Source organism: Athene cunicularia (genome assembly GCF_003259725.1).
Source record: "Athene cunicularia isolate RWA chromosome 7 unlocalized genomic scaffold, athCun1 chr7_part1, whole genome shotgun sequence".
Lineage (NCBI taxonomy): Eukaryota > Metazoa > Chordata > Aves > Strigiformes > Strigidae > Athene > Athene cunicularia.
In genome coordinates, this window is record NW_020799107.1 from 21,021,476 (window position 1) to 21,032,847 (window position 11,372).

General features: G+C 55.9%; 1 protein-coding gene across 5 annotated transcripts in view; it reads left to right on the forward strand.

Annotated features, from left to right (window-relative positions):
• Nucleotides 1-11,372, forward strand: part of TNS1 (tensin 1) — a 55,445-nt gene extending 44,073 nt beyond the window's left edge. For 3 of the 5 annotated variants that reach the window (XM_026852714.1, XM_026852716.1, XM_026852718.1), the window contains 12 exons: nt 645-680; nt 3,862-4,036; nt 4,703-5,571; nt 6,937-7,023; nt 7,705-7,836; nt 8,269-8,361; nt 8,901-8,978; nt 9,081-9,152; nt 9,232-9,400; nt 9,649-9,717; nt 10,054-10,086; nt 11,126-11,372. In XM_026852714.1, coding sequence (XP_026708515.1) covers nt 645-680; nt 3,862-4,036; nt 4,703-5,571; nt 6,937-7,023; nt 7,705-7,836; nt 8,269-8,361; nt 8,901-8,978; nt 9,081-9,152; nt 9,232-9,400; nt 9,649-9,717; nt 10,054-10,086; nt 11,126-11,270 — 1,958 coding nt within the window. In that variant the 3' untranslated portion in view covers nt 11,271-11,372. The remainder of the gene's footprint in view (nt 1-644; nt 681-3,861; nt 4,037-4,702; nt 5,572-6,936; nt 7,024-7,704; nt 7,837-8,268; nt 8,362-8,900; nt 8,979-9,080; nt 9,153-9,231; nt 9,401-9,648; nt 9,718-10,053; nt 10,087-11,125) is intronic. The other 2 variants (XM_026852715.1, XM_026852717.1) reach the window with 1 other exon arrangement.

Sequence of the window (11,372 nt, forward strand, 5' to 3'; positions counted from 1 at the left end):
CAGCCCTCCCTCCCCGTCTCCAGCATAACGGGAGAGGGTTTGCTCTCCAGGAGCCGAGCCTGTCAGCTGGAACAGTATCCAGAGCCCTCTCCATCCCGGAGAGCTGTCTGAATCAAAAGCCCCACTGTCCTGGGGACACCTTCCAGAGCAGCCTGCCAAGCCAGACCTCGCTGCTCCCCAGCACTTGGGGCCCCTTCCTGGGTCATCTCAGTGTTGAGTGTAACCTCCCCAAAATCCACGTGAGCTTGGGGGGCACCGCTTGACACTGGGGGCACCTGGTGAGACCTTTCTTGCTTTGCCCCTAAGGGTGAGCTGATATTTTTTGATGCTTGCTGGGCTTCTTGGAGCATCCCTTTGTGGTGACTTCCTGCTGGGCTGTTCCTACTTTCCCACCTGAAACCAGCCTCCTGGGTTTTGGACATCATCTCTGGGATGCCCAGGTGGACCTTGGGGGTGTCTAAGGCCAAGGGTCCAGTTTGAGGTGCAGCGCGGGGGGGGTGGTGTGGGGCTCTCCCTTGTGCTCTCTGTGCCCTTGCCTGAGCAAGTCAAAGGTGCTTAACTCTGATTTCTGTTTCTTTCTGTCTCTCACCTCCTTTCTTCCTCCTCTTCCTGCTTCCATCACTCCCTGCCCCTCCATCTGTCAGAGCTAGAAGGGGAGGCAGGTGGTGACTCTGAAGAAGGTAAGAAAGCCTTTTCTTTCTCTGTCTCTCTTCCTTGCTCATCTCCACTGTTGGGACTGGTGCTTCCGCTGTCTGCACCAGCAGCCCTCCCTTGCACTGGCCTCCAGGGATGTAGAAGCCTGAGTCTTTCCTGTCCTACTCCCTTTCAAGGAAGAGAACATTGTTGCCTTGTGTTGTGGTTGGATTCCCCGATGTCCAAATTGGACCTGGATATCTGTCATATTGGGTGCCAGTCGTCCATGTGGGCTGAGAGCTCTTTGTTGGTGCGTGGCACCCTCACTGGTGGCACTGCAGGGATGCTGGCAAGCTCTGGCCAGCTTTGGACCAGCCTGGCAGGGGGCTGGGAGCAGCAGCCCCGGTTTTGGGCTCCTGCCCTCCCTTTTCTGGCTTTACTGCTGCCGTTCAAAGCGAAAATAAACCAAAGTGCAGCACAAAAGGTCAGCAGGCGCAGAGGCCACCAGTGTGCTGCTGGCTCAGCCAGCCGGGCAGCGGCACAGTGTCGGCAGCCGGTGTGTGTTCTCTGCCGGCTGGGAGGCTGCCCAGATTATCCCCACCTCTCCTGTCCCTAGGCTGCGCCTCTCTGGGGATGCCAAGGATGGGGCTGAGCTGGGTCATCAGCTCAGGAGTGGCTGTGCTGATGGAGGAGGCTCTGCGGGCTCTGGGGTGGCACGTCTCCTAGGGGGACGGAGGTTTCAGGAGCGGCTGTGATTTCCCTGAGTGCTGCCTGCTATCTAATGAAACTTCAGGCCCTCAGGGCCGGAATGGGGAACTGTGTGTTCAAGATGGGATTTGGGGAGAGGATGTCTCTTCTTGGTGAATTTCCGATGCTTCCTGTGGCCCAGAGAGCTGTCAGCATTTCTCCCTGGGAGTTCCTCAAACTGCACATAACTCAAACCTGAACATTGTGTAATACTGGAGAAAGTGTTTGCTTGAAGAAAATGTTTCCAGAGCTGATTGTTCAGAGATGGTTTCTTGGGTAAGTTAAAGTATGCCCAGTGATCCTGCGCAGTCTGGGCTGAGTGGCTGCCACCAGCCTCTTGCCCTACTTCATCCTCTTGGATAACATGATGGTGTTGAGAGGGTTGAATCCCAAGCAGGGACTAGTGGTTTGGCTTAACAAAGCTTTGGCTTAGCACCCTCTCTCCCCAGCTGCCCACCCCACAAAGATCCCTGTCCCACCCGGACCCTGCTCAGCAGATCCCAGCCTCTGCGGCCGGGCTGGTCCTGGGGATGCTCTGGCAGTGGAGGAGCTCGGGGCCTGGCTGACACCTCCGAGGAGGCTTTAAAACAGCCCAGTGCCGTCACAGCACTGGGTATTGCTGGCAGGAGTGCAGCCCTGCCTGGATTTGGGATTCCCAAATAACTACCCACCCCCCCAGTGACTCATGACCTCTATTCTCCCACTGTCTTCCCGTCTCCAGAGCATCTTCCAAGAAAACACTAGGAGCCAAGATCTGTTTTTTTCAACCTAAAAAACCCTGCCTGAAACTTCCCGTTTTTTTTTTTTCTTTCTTTTTTCCCATATTGAACCAAATGACATGCCCACAGTGTGGCACATGTATGCTGTCCCCCCTCCCTGAGCCCCTGGCTCCTGCCTTTGCTTGGGCCCCACCTTTGCAGGAGGGGCTGGCATTTTTGCAGCCGTTTGGTCTTAACCTCTTGCAGGCTGACTCATATGTACTGTCTGGCTAATTTTAGTCTGGGGTGGGGAGCTAGGGGGGAAAAGTGAGTAGCTGTGAAATTAATTACCTAAGCCGTGATGAGTTTCTTGCAGCTGCCTTGGGTGTCCACCTGGGCAGTGACTGGTCCCTGTCACTTGGAGCCATGAGTCCTACCTCAGATGCTGGTAGCAAGCCCATGTTAACATCCTCAGTCTGGTTTTGGCTCAGATCTTTCCTGGGGTGGTTGAGCGGGGCTGGGCAGGGAGGTCAGCCCAAGGGATGGATGACTTCTCCCCTGTCTGCAGGCAGATGGGGCATGGAGATGCTGCGAGGGGATCTGTGACAGTCCTTTTCATTGCAACCCACTGGTCTGGCACTGAACACTGAGCTGCGCATTGGTGTTACTGGCTGTGAGCAGACCGCCTTGCTGGCAGGCTTAGCCAGAGCCTGGCTGTTATGACTAATAATAATAATTATAATGTTTGTCATGCTAATTACTATTGTGAGGCCACCTCGGGCATGGCCAGCCTGGAGCTGGGGACCTGCAAGGATGCCTGGCCCACAGCATTTGATGCTGGTGGGTCTCACTTAGGGCATTGTGCCCCAGCATGGAGGCAGTTGATGGCATGTGCTAGCTGAGGTGTGATGCGGCTGCAGGGGCACTGGAGATGAGACTAAAGCTGCAGTCCCTTCCTCTGGTGTGGCTTTTTTGGAGGGGGAGCTGGGAGCTGCAGGAGATTTCATAGGGATGGGAACCGGCCTGAATGGAGCAGGAGACAGGGGGGAAAGGGAGGAGGGAGGGTTGTGTCTGGCGGCTGCCGTGTCTGGTGACGGCCAGCCCGGCCCGCTGCTCCTGGCACGGGATGGCTCGGCGGCTCCAAAGGAAAATTGCTTTTCTTGGTCATGCTCGTGGGCTCTGGTTTCAAGCTGGACTGGGAGTGAGAGTGTTGGATGCTGCAGTGGAAATAGCTGGGACTGCTCTCTGTTCTGCTGCTGGAGATGGCTGGCAGAGGTGGGCCGTGCAGGGCAGGGACCACTAGGCATCGTCATCAGTCCTGCGTGAGTCAGCGCAGGCTGGGCAGAGTCACCCACTCTATTTTTAGGGGCTGGGGATGAGCAAGGAGCACGACGTGTGCTGTGTGGCATCCCGGGTGGGGAGGGACACTGACTCAGAGCAGGGTGGAGAGGCCATGGTGCAGGAGCCCCTGCAGGCAGGGACCGCTATCCAGGGGAAGGGACAACAGTCCCATGTGCTTTGGTCCCATCAGGGAAATGGGTGGGCACAACCCCCCTCCCTGTGCCCTGACTGGAGCCTTCAGCATGCCTTGGATCAATCTAAAGGTTCAGATGACCCGGATGTGTTTTTGCACACTCACTGGGATGAGGGATGGGGGGAATGTGCAGCTAGAGAAGCTCAGCTCAGGCACCCACATTGTCTGCATCAGGGATACTGGGAAGGGCATGGCCCTGTTCCCATAGGAGCTGTGGGCTTATCTGTTTCCCCTTCTCTTTTGCCACAGAGCCCAGAAGTTATGTCGAGTCAGTGGCCCGCACAGCCACGACAGGCAGGGGAGGAAGCCTGCCCACCGTCCAGCCTGGGGGCCCAGAGGTGCCCTCCAGGAACGGCACCTTCACCAACTCTTTCACTGCCCCCAGCCCTGTCTCCACCAGCAGCCCCATTCACAGCGTGGACGGGTAAGGCAGTGGGTGCAGGTCCCAGGGGGTGGTGGGACCAGGACTGAACCCTGCCTGGTGCATGGGCATGCTCCCATATTAAAATTGCCTTATCCCTGTCTCCCCATGCAGGGTATGGGGGTCCAGGCCAACCGTGTGGCTCACTGACCTGAGGACGCAAAACTGAGTCACTGGTGGTCACTTGATGGTCACTGGACCTCAGCAGCATCTCTCTGGGAACCTGGTCCCTGGGGTGGGAGGAGGGATGGGGTCCATGCTAACCCCTAGCCCTGGGTTAGGCTGAGCGTTGGTCCCTTGTGGTGCAATGGAGCCATCGTCCCTGTATCCTCTCCACGCTGTCCATGAAGTGTCCTGCACCAATCCAGCCTGGCAAGGCTGGCAGGGAGGAACAAATTGGGTGTTTTGCTGGAACAGTAACTGGAAAATGTCTGTCTCTGTCTCCCAGAAAGTCGTATTTTGAGAGGGAACTGGGATGCATGGTGGAACTAAAGCTGCCTCTAGTTGCTTTCATGCATCTGGCAGGACCCATGCTTCCATTGCCTCTGAACAACCGAGCAGCTTGCTGGTGCTGTGCCTCAGTTTCTCTGTGGATCACTCAGGAGGGTGCCAGCCAGCAGCATGAACAAGCAGTGGAGCTGAATCCTCCTTCTTCTCATATCTCCTCAGGACCTCCCTCCGCAGCTACCCATCAGAGGGCAGCCCCCACAGCACGGTTACGCCTCCCCACACCTCAGCTGAGCCTGCTTACCGGTCGCCTGTTGGCTCGCAGATGCCTTCTGCTCACAGCAGCTACCAAAATTCATCTCCATCTTCCTTTGCAATGGTCCAAGGTGGAGTCCCAGGCTCAGCGTATGCCAGCCCCGACTACCCTGATGGCCGAGCCAGCCTCCAGCCAGACCCTCAAGCTCGGCCGCAGCCACAGGTCAATGTGGTGGGGGTGCATGCCCTGCCAGGGAGCCCCCGCACCCTGCACCGGACAGTGGCTACCAACACGCCGCCCAGCCCTGGCTTTGGGCGAAGAGCTGTCAATCCCAGCATGAGTGGCACTCCTGGCAGCCCTGGGCTGGGCAGGCACACTGTGGTGGCTCATGGCAACCTGGTGGCCCCACCTGGGAGCCCCAGCCTGGCCAGGCATCAAGCTGCGGTGGCTGTCCCCCCCAGCAGCCCCCTGTACGGCTACCCTAGCCCGGAGGAGAGGCGTCCGACGCTGTCTCGGCAGAGTAGCTCCTCTGGCTACCAGCCTCCCTCCACACCATCCTTCCCTGTCTCACCGGCGTATTACCCTGGCACGAGCACACCACACTCCTCCTCCCCGGACTCGGCTACCTACCACCAGGGCAGCCCCACACCACAGCCCGCACTGCCCGAGAAGCGGCGGATGTCGGCTGGGGACCGCTCCAACAGCCTCCCCAACTATGCCACCATCAATGGCAAGACATCCTCGCCCCTCTCCAGCGGCATGTCCAGCCCCAGTGGTGGGAGCACCGTTGCCTTCTCCCACACCCTGCCGGACTTCTCCAAGTTCTCCATGCCAGGTAAGGGATGCCCTCAGAAGTCTCTGCATCCCCTGGCCTGCCCAGGGCTCTTCCCTCCTCCTCCTTGACAACTAGCAGGGAAGGGGTTGCAGCCATGTCCTGATTTACCCCTCCTGCCTGTCCACAAACTGGCTGACACCGTCAGGGCTTAGGCCATTTCCTGCACTTTCTGACAAATCCAAACAGGAAAAGCACCGACCCGGAATTGCTGGTGTAAACAGCACCCAGAGCTGTGTACGGGGAGATCAAAGCACCCGGAGGCGGCTTTTCTCTGCTGTGGGGATGTGCTGACCTCCTGGTCCTGTTTTTGGCTGGCTTTACACTGCTGAGACCCCACTGCGGCGCTGCCTCCTCATTTCAAATGGTGTGCTGTGCCCTGGGTGCTGCCACGCCTGGAATGCCTTCCCTGACTCCAGTTATGGGACACCTCAGTGACGCCAAGATTGGGCTGATAAGACCAGGGGAATAAAGCCGTGGGACAGTGGTGGCTCCGGCTGCCGGGCCAGTTTTGCTGCCGAGTGGGCAGCCTTTTGTGGGCATGCTGGCACCCGCCCCGGCCCCGTGACTTGCTGTGGCTGGGGACCTTTCCCAGTGGAGAAGCAGGAGCAATTAAACCCTGTAACAATTAGTGAGCGGGCTAGGGAGGGGAGTGAGCCCCCCACCTCTCCAAAGGCTAACAGATTGCAGAGGGCTGATAACAGGTCTCCAGCAGAGATGCTATCTGGCCCTCTGGGTTGTTTTCTTGGTTGTTGTTTGAAAAGCAGGTGGTTGGAAATGTTGCCTGAGCAAAGTGACAGCTTCACGGCCAGAGGACTAGCTCCCATTGGGGCTGTGCCACTGAAGGGGACTGAGCGAGGCAGCATTGGGCTGGGGCTGATTTTCCTGGGGTAGGTCAACCTGTCCAGTTCCTCTGCATGGAGCAAAGACAAGAGAAGGAATTTATTTTTATGATGGATGAGCCAAGTTTTGAATATTAGAGAGCAGTGAAGGTCCTCCGAAGTCAAAGTATCTCCTCACCACCCTCTGGACATATGTCTTTCCTCCAAGAGCTTTCATTTCACCTGGCCAGTTCCCTCTTAAATGATGAATTCCCATTTTATCTCTGGCTGTGTGGCAAAGAAGCTCATCTGATGCACATCCCTTCAAGGGCTCTTGTGTTTGGATTTAGCTTTAGATGCCCAGCAGCCCCATAAGCTCCAGGTGATGATCAGCCTGCCTGGGCATGGAGGATTGTGTTGGGGTTAAAGCAATGTGCTGGGGCTGAAAGGAGGTGGAGGTATTAATGCTTTAGCCAGATTTGCTAAAACTAATGGACTTTTAGATACACCATATTTTAACTATTGTCTTATTTTCCTTTCCTTGCAGACATTAGCCCTGAGACTCGTGCCAATGTCAAGTTTGTGCAAGACACTTCCAAGTACTGGTACAAACCAGAGATCTCCAGGGAGCAGGGTGGGTAGATGGCACAGGGTGAGGGATACGGTCAAGTGAGCCATGGTCGGGAGTTGGGGTGTATCATCTGGGATCACAGGAATTAGCAAGGATTTCCCTTAGGGGCTGGGTTAGGAGTGAAGGTGGATTGTGGATGGTCAGACCATGACAAGAGTGGGGTTGAAGCCCAGCTCAGCTGCAGGTTTGCATGATGTGGGCTCCCCAGATGTTCCCCTTGGTGGAGGAGCACTGGTCTCCACAGCGTGCAGTGGATCTATGCAGCTTGGGGTGCAAAGCACCCAGATCTTGAGTTGAGAATGCTCAGAGGGGTCTTGGAGACATGGCTAAAATAAGGGGCGAATAAGGAGGCAGCAAGGTGCCTTCAGGGACAAGGTCCCAGCATTTGGTCCCTGATCCCTGCCTGCTCTCCAGTGCTCAGTTGCTAAGAGCTGGGCTGGGTGGGAATGGATGCTCTGAGATTCCCATGCAAGGGCAGCAGAGGTTGGGGGGAGATGAACCCCTGCCTGGCCGCGGGCCTGCTCGAGACCTCCATCCAGATGTGCAGGGGGGACAGTAACATTACAGTGCCCATCTGTGAGGCTGTGGAGCTGGGGCACCCTATCCCAACCCACACCTGCTGGTTTTGGAGGGCATGTCAGCTCTTGCCATGCCAGCTCTGATGTCTGTCGTTTTCTCCTGCAGCCATTGCTCTGCTGAAGGACAGGGAGCCGGGGGCTTTCATCATCCGAGACAGCCACTCCTTCCGGGGAGCCTACGGCCTCGCCATGAAAGTAGCTTCTCCACCTCCCACAGTCGTGCAGCAGAACAAGAAAGGTATTGTGTGCCCTTCTCCATCCCACACTGAGATGCTTTCCATTGTTCAGCTGGGGCAAGCAGGCAGCCGGGTCTGCTGAGCCAGTCATGCCCTTGGGTATGTGCTGATGTGGCAGGATCCCTCCCTCCCAGCCCTCCCCTCCCAGGGCACAGGGAAGCACCAGACACTCCATGCCCTGAGTTGCAGAGGGCTCAGGGGCATCTGTATCTTGGGCTTTGGCAGGATGAAATGGGTGCAGCTTCCCCAGCTCACCAACACCATGGGGAGCCTGGCTTGGGGTTGACCCTGTGCAAAGGATCGTGTTTGAGGAGCGTGTGCAGAGTGACAGGGACCCTTCCCTCGAGCTGGAGCACTGGTTTCCGTGTGGGACTGTAGAAGAGGAGGAGGAGGAGGAGGGTGGTTCTGGTGTGAGAACCTCTGTTTCTTCCCAGGAGACATCACCAATGAGCTGGTGAGGCACTTCCTCATTGAGACCAGCCCGCGGGGTGTGAAACTAAAAGGATGCCCCAATGAGCCCAACTTTGGTGAGTGCCCCCAGTGTGCTTCCCACATGTGGGGTTGGGTTGGGAGAGCCTTGCCTTTGGTGGACTATTGGAGCTGTTGGGTGTATGGGAGAGCCCCTGCCTCTGTTACCGCATCTTGTCCCTGTGTAACCAAGTCCTGTGGGCATTTGGAGCCTATGGGGTCATGCACACTCATGAGTGCACACAAATATGCCTATACGCACAGGTACATACCTTTCTGCATGCATATGTAGGAAAATGATGCTGCTGGGCAGGGTGGAGGGCAGGGGGTCCTCTTGTTCCATTTATCTCATAGCTAATGTGCTCTGACGCACTGCATGAGGACCTGTTGTCCTAAGATGGCCCTGGCATCTCTGTCATTTCCCTTAACCCTCTGTGGGCATTGTTTCAGTGAGAGGAATTGCCATGTGTGACATTAGGACCACCAGTGAAGAAGCACACCAGAAATCTTGTTCCCATCCACCTGGAGCAACAATGACCTAACATGGGGGAAACCCACATCACTAGCCTTGCGCTGACCATCTCCCCTTCCTCCTCAGGCTGTCTCTCGGCTCTGGTGTACCAGCACTCCATCATGCCCTTGGCCTTGCCATGCAAGCTGGTCATTCCTGACCGAGGTAAGAGCCAGGACCAGAAGAGATTGCATCCGCCCCCACAGCCTACAGGGATAGGGTAGGTTTCCAAGCAGGGAGCACCAGTAACCATCCCATGTCTTCTAGATCCCATGGAGGAAAAGAAAGACACCATGTCGGCCGCAAACTCAGCCACAGATCTCCTCAAACAGGGTGCGGGTGAGTAGAGAGGGGCTGTTGTGGGGTGAATGTGGGTCAGAGCAGCGGTTGACCCCATGCCTACTGTCTCCCTTTCCAGCCTGCAACGTCCTCTTCATCAATTCGGTGGAGATGGAGTCACTGACGGGCCCACAGGCCATTGCAAAGGCTGTTGCTGAGACGCTGGTGGCTGACCCCACACCCACTGCTACCATCGTCCACTTTAAAGTCTCCGCACAAGGCATCACCTTAACTGACAACCAGAGGAAGTAAGAGCCCCCATGGCAATGTCCCTGGGTCACCAAATCCAAGGAGTCTGTGATTCAGGGAGGATGTTGATGAAGGATGTCCCTGGGGTGGCATGAACCTGGTCATGGGCAGGGCTGGACTCTGTCCTTGACTCCTGGAGCATCCTAAGGGAGACCTATGGGAGTGTTTTCTATGTCAGTGGGGTTGGGCTGTGGTGGGGCAGAGGTGGGGGCTCCCAAGCCCTGATTCTCCCTGCTTTGTGTTTCAGATTGTTCTTCCGACGACACTACCCCCTCAACACCGTCACCTTCTGTGACCTGGACCCCCAGGAACGAAAGTGAGTGCCTTAACCTGGGGGGAGCACATGTCCCCTGCCCCTTTCCCTCCCCCAGGGTCCTGAGCTGCTTGGAGCAGGGTGTTTGCTTGTTTTGTCCCCCTTGGTCCTGCAGAGGGCAGGGATGGAAGGTCCGCTTCAATACTGTGGGACAACACCAGCTTCTCCTAGTGACTTCTTGGTGCCTCTAAGCATCTTCATGCTGGGGGAGAGGTGCACCATGGTTTTTCCATAGCCTGTGCAAAGCTAGGCTGGCCTTCCAGCATTGGTGCGGTGACCCCCTGTCTCTCTATGGGGTGCAGGAGGTACCATCCCTCACACCTCCTCTTCTCTTTGCAGGTGGACTAAAACTGATAGTAGTGGCCCAGCCAAGTAAGTATTTTCTGTGCTTTCCAGCCAGTTCCTCTCAGCCGCTTTTGGGTTTGTTCCTGCTTGTGCTTGAGCATTGGCAGGGAGATGCCCCATTCAGGACAGCCTCTTGGTCATGCATGAGATGTTTCTGCAGTGAGGAGCTAAGCCCATTTCACCCAAACATGAGATCATGGTCCTGGGAACTCAGGAAGCATCTTTCAGCCTGAAATTCCTGATCAGAGGAACTGGCCCTTGCTGAACTGGCCTTACTGGAAACTTCCAGTGGAGTCAGAGAGAGAGAGCTTATGGAGCAGGTTATGCTGATGGTGTGTGAGCTGCTGGCCAGCTCTTTGCTTTCATCCTGTCCTCTCTGTCCTAACCCATGGGAGTGCAGAGCTGCTGGCTGAGCCCATTTCCAGGGGCCAATTCTCACTAATTTTAGCTATTGTGTTAGCGAAGGGGTTTTTATTAGGATGTCCAGCTGCTGGGATATTTCCCCTCTCCAATTAGAAATGCCATGGCCTAGGCCTGTCTCACATTCTGTTCCCCCGTATTTATAACTTGAGTTTGCACGTTCTAATTAAAAAAAAAAAGGACATTTTATTCATCAGGGAAGAGACAGACAGAAATAACTGCATGGTCTCACCCAGCTCCCCGTGTCCCCAGATGGCTTTCCTCTCATACAGGGTCTACCCAGTGGTCAGCCCATCACACCTCTGTGATTTCAAGAGTCATTACCCAGACCAAGGCAATACGGTGGCCAACTGGAAGGTCCCTTCTTGGGGATAATCTAGGGGAGGAAGGCAGGGATGGTCAGAGCAAAGGGGAGTTTGGCCAAGAGATGATGAAAATGCCATGCTGGCCTTCAAAGAAACTGCAGAAAAGGGAAGAGTAGATGGGTCTTCATGCAGACTGGTTTGGGATGTCTCCCTCTGTGTTGTGCAAGGTGGATGTTAAAGTGGGGAAGGTGGACAAGACCATTCTGGAACAGGGTTGTGGTGTTTCTTGGGAAAGCAACACTGGCAAACCTCACTGAGCCTTCTGCCTTCTCTCCACGCAGGCTCTTCGGCTTTGTGGCCAGGAAGCAAGGGAGCACCACAGACAACATCTGCCACCTCTTTGCCGAGCTGGATCCGGACCAGCCGGCTGCAGCCATTGTCAACTTTGTCTCCAGAGTCATGCTTGGCTCTGGCCAGAAAAGATGAGCTGGCACTTGCGGGTGATTCTTGAATTTTGGAGAAGGACTTGGAGCTGATCCGAGAAGGAGTGTGAGGAAGTGCATTGTGGGAGAAGGAAGTGAATTGGGG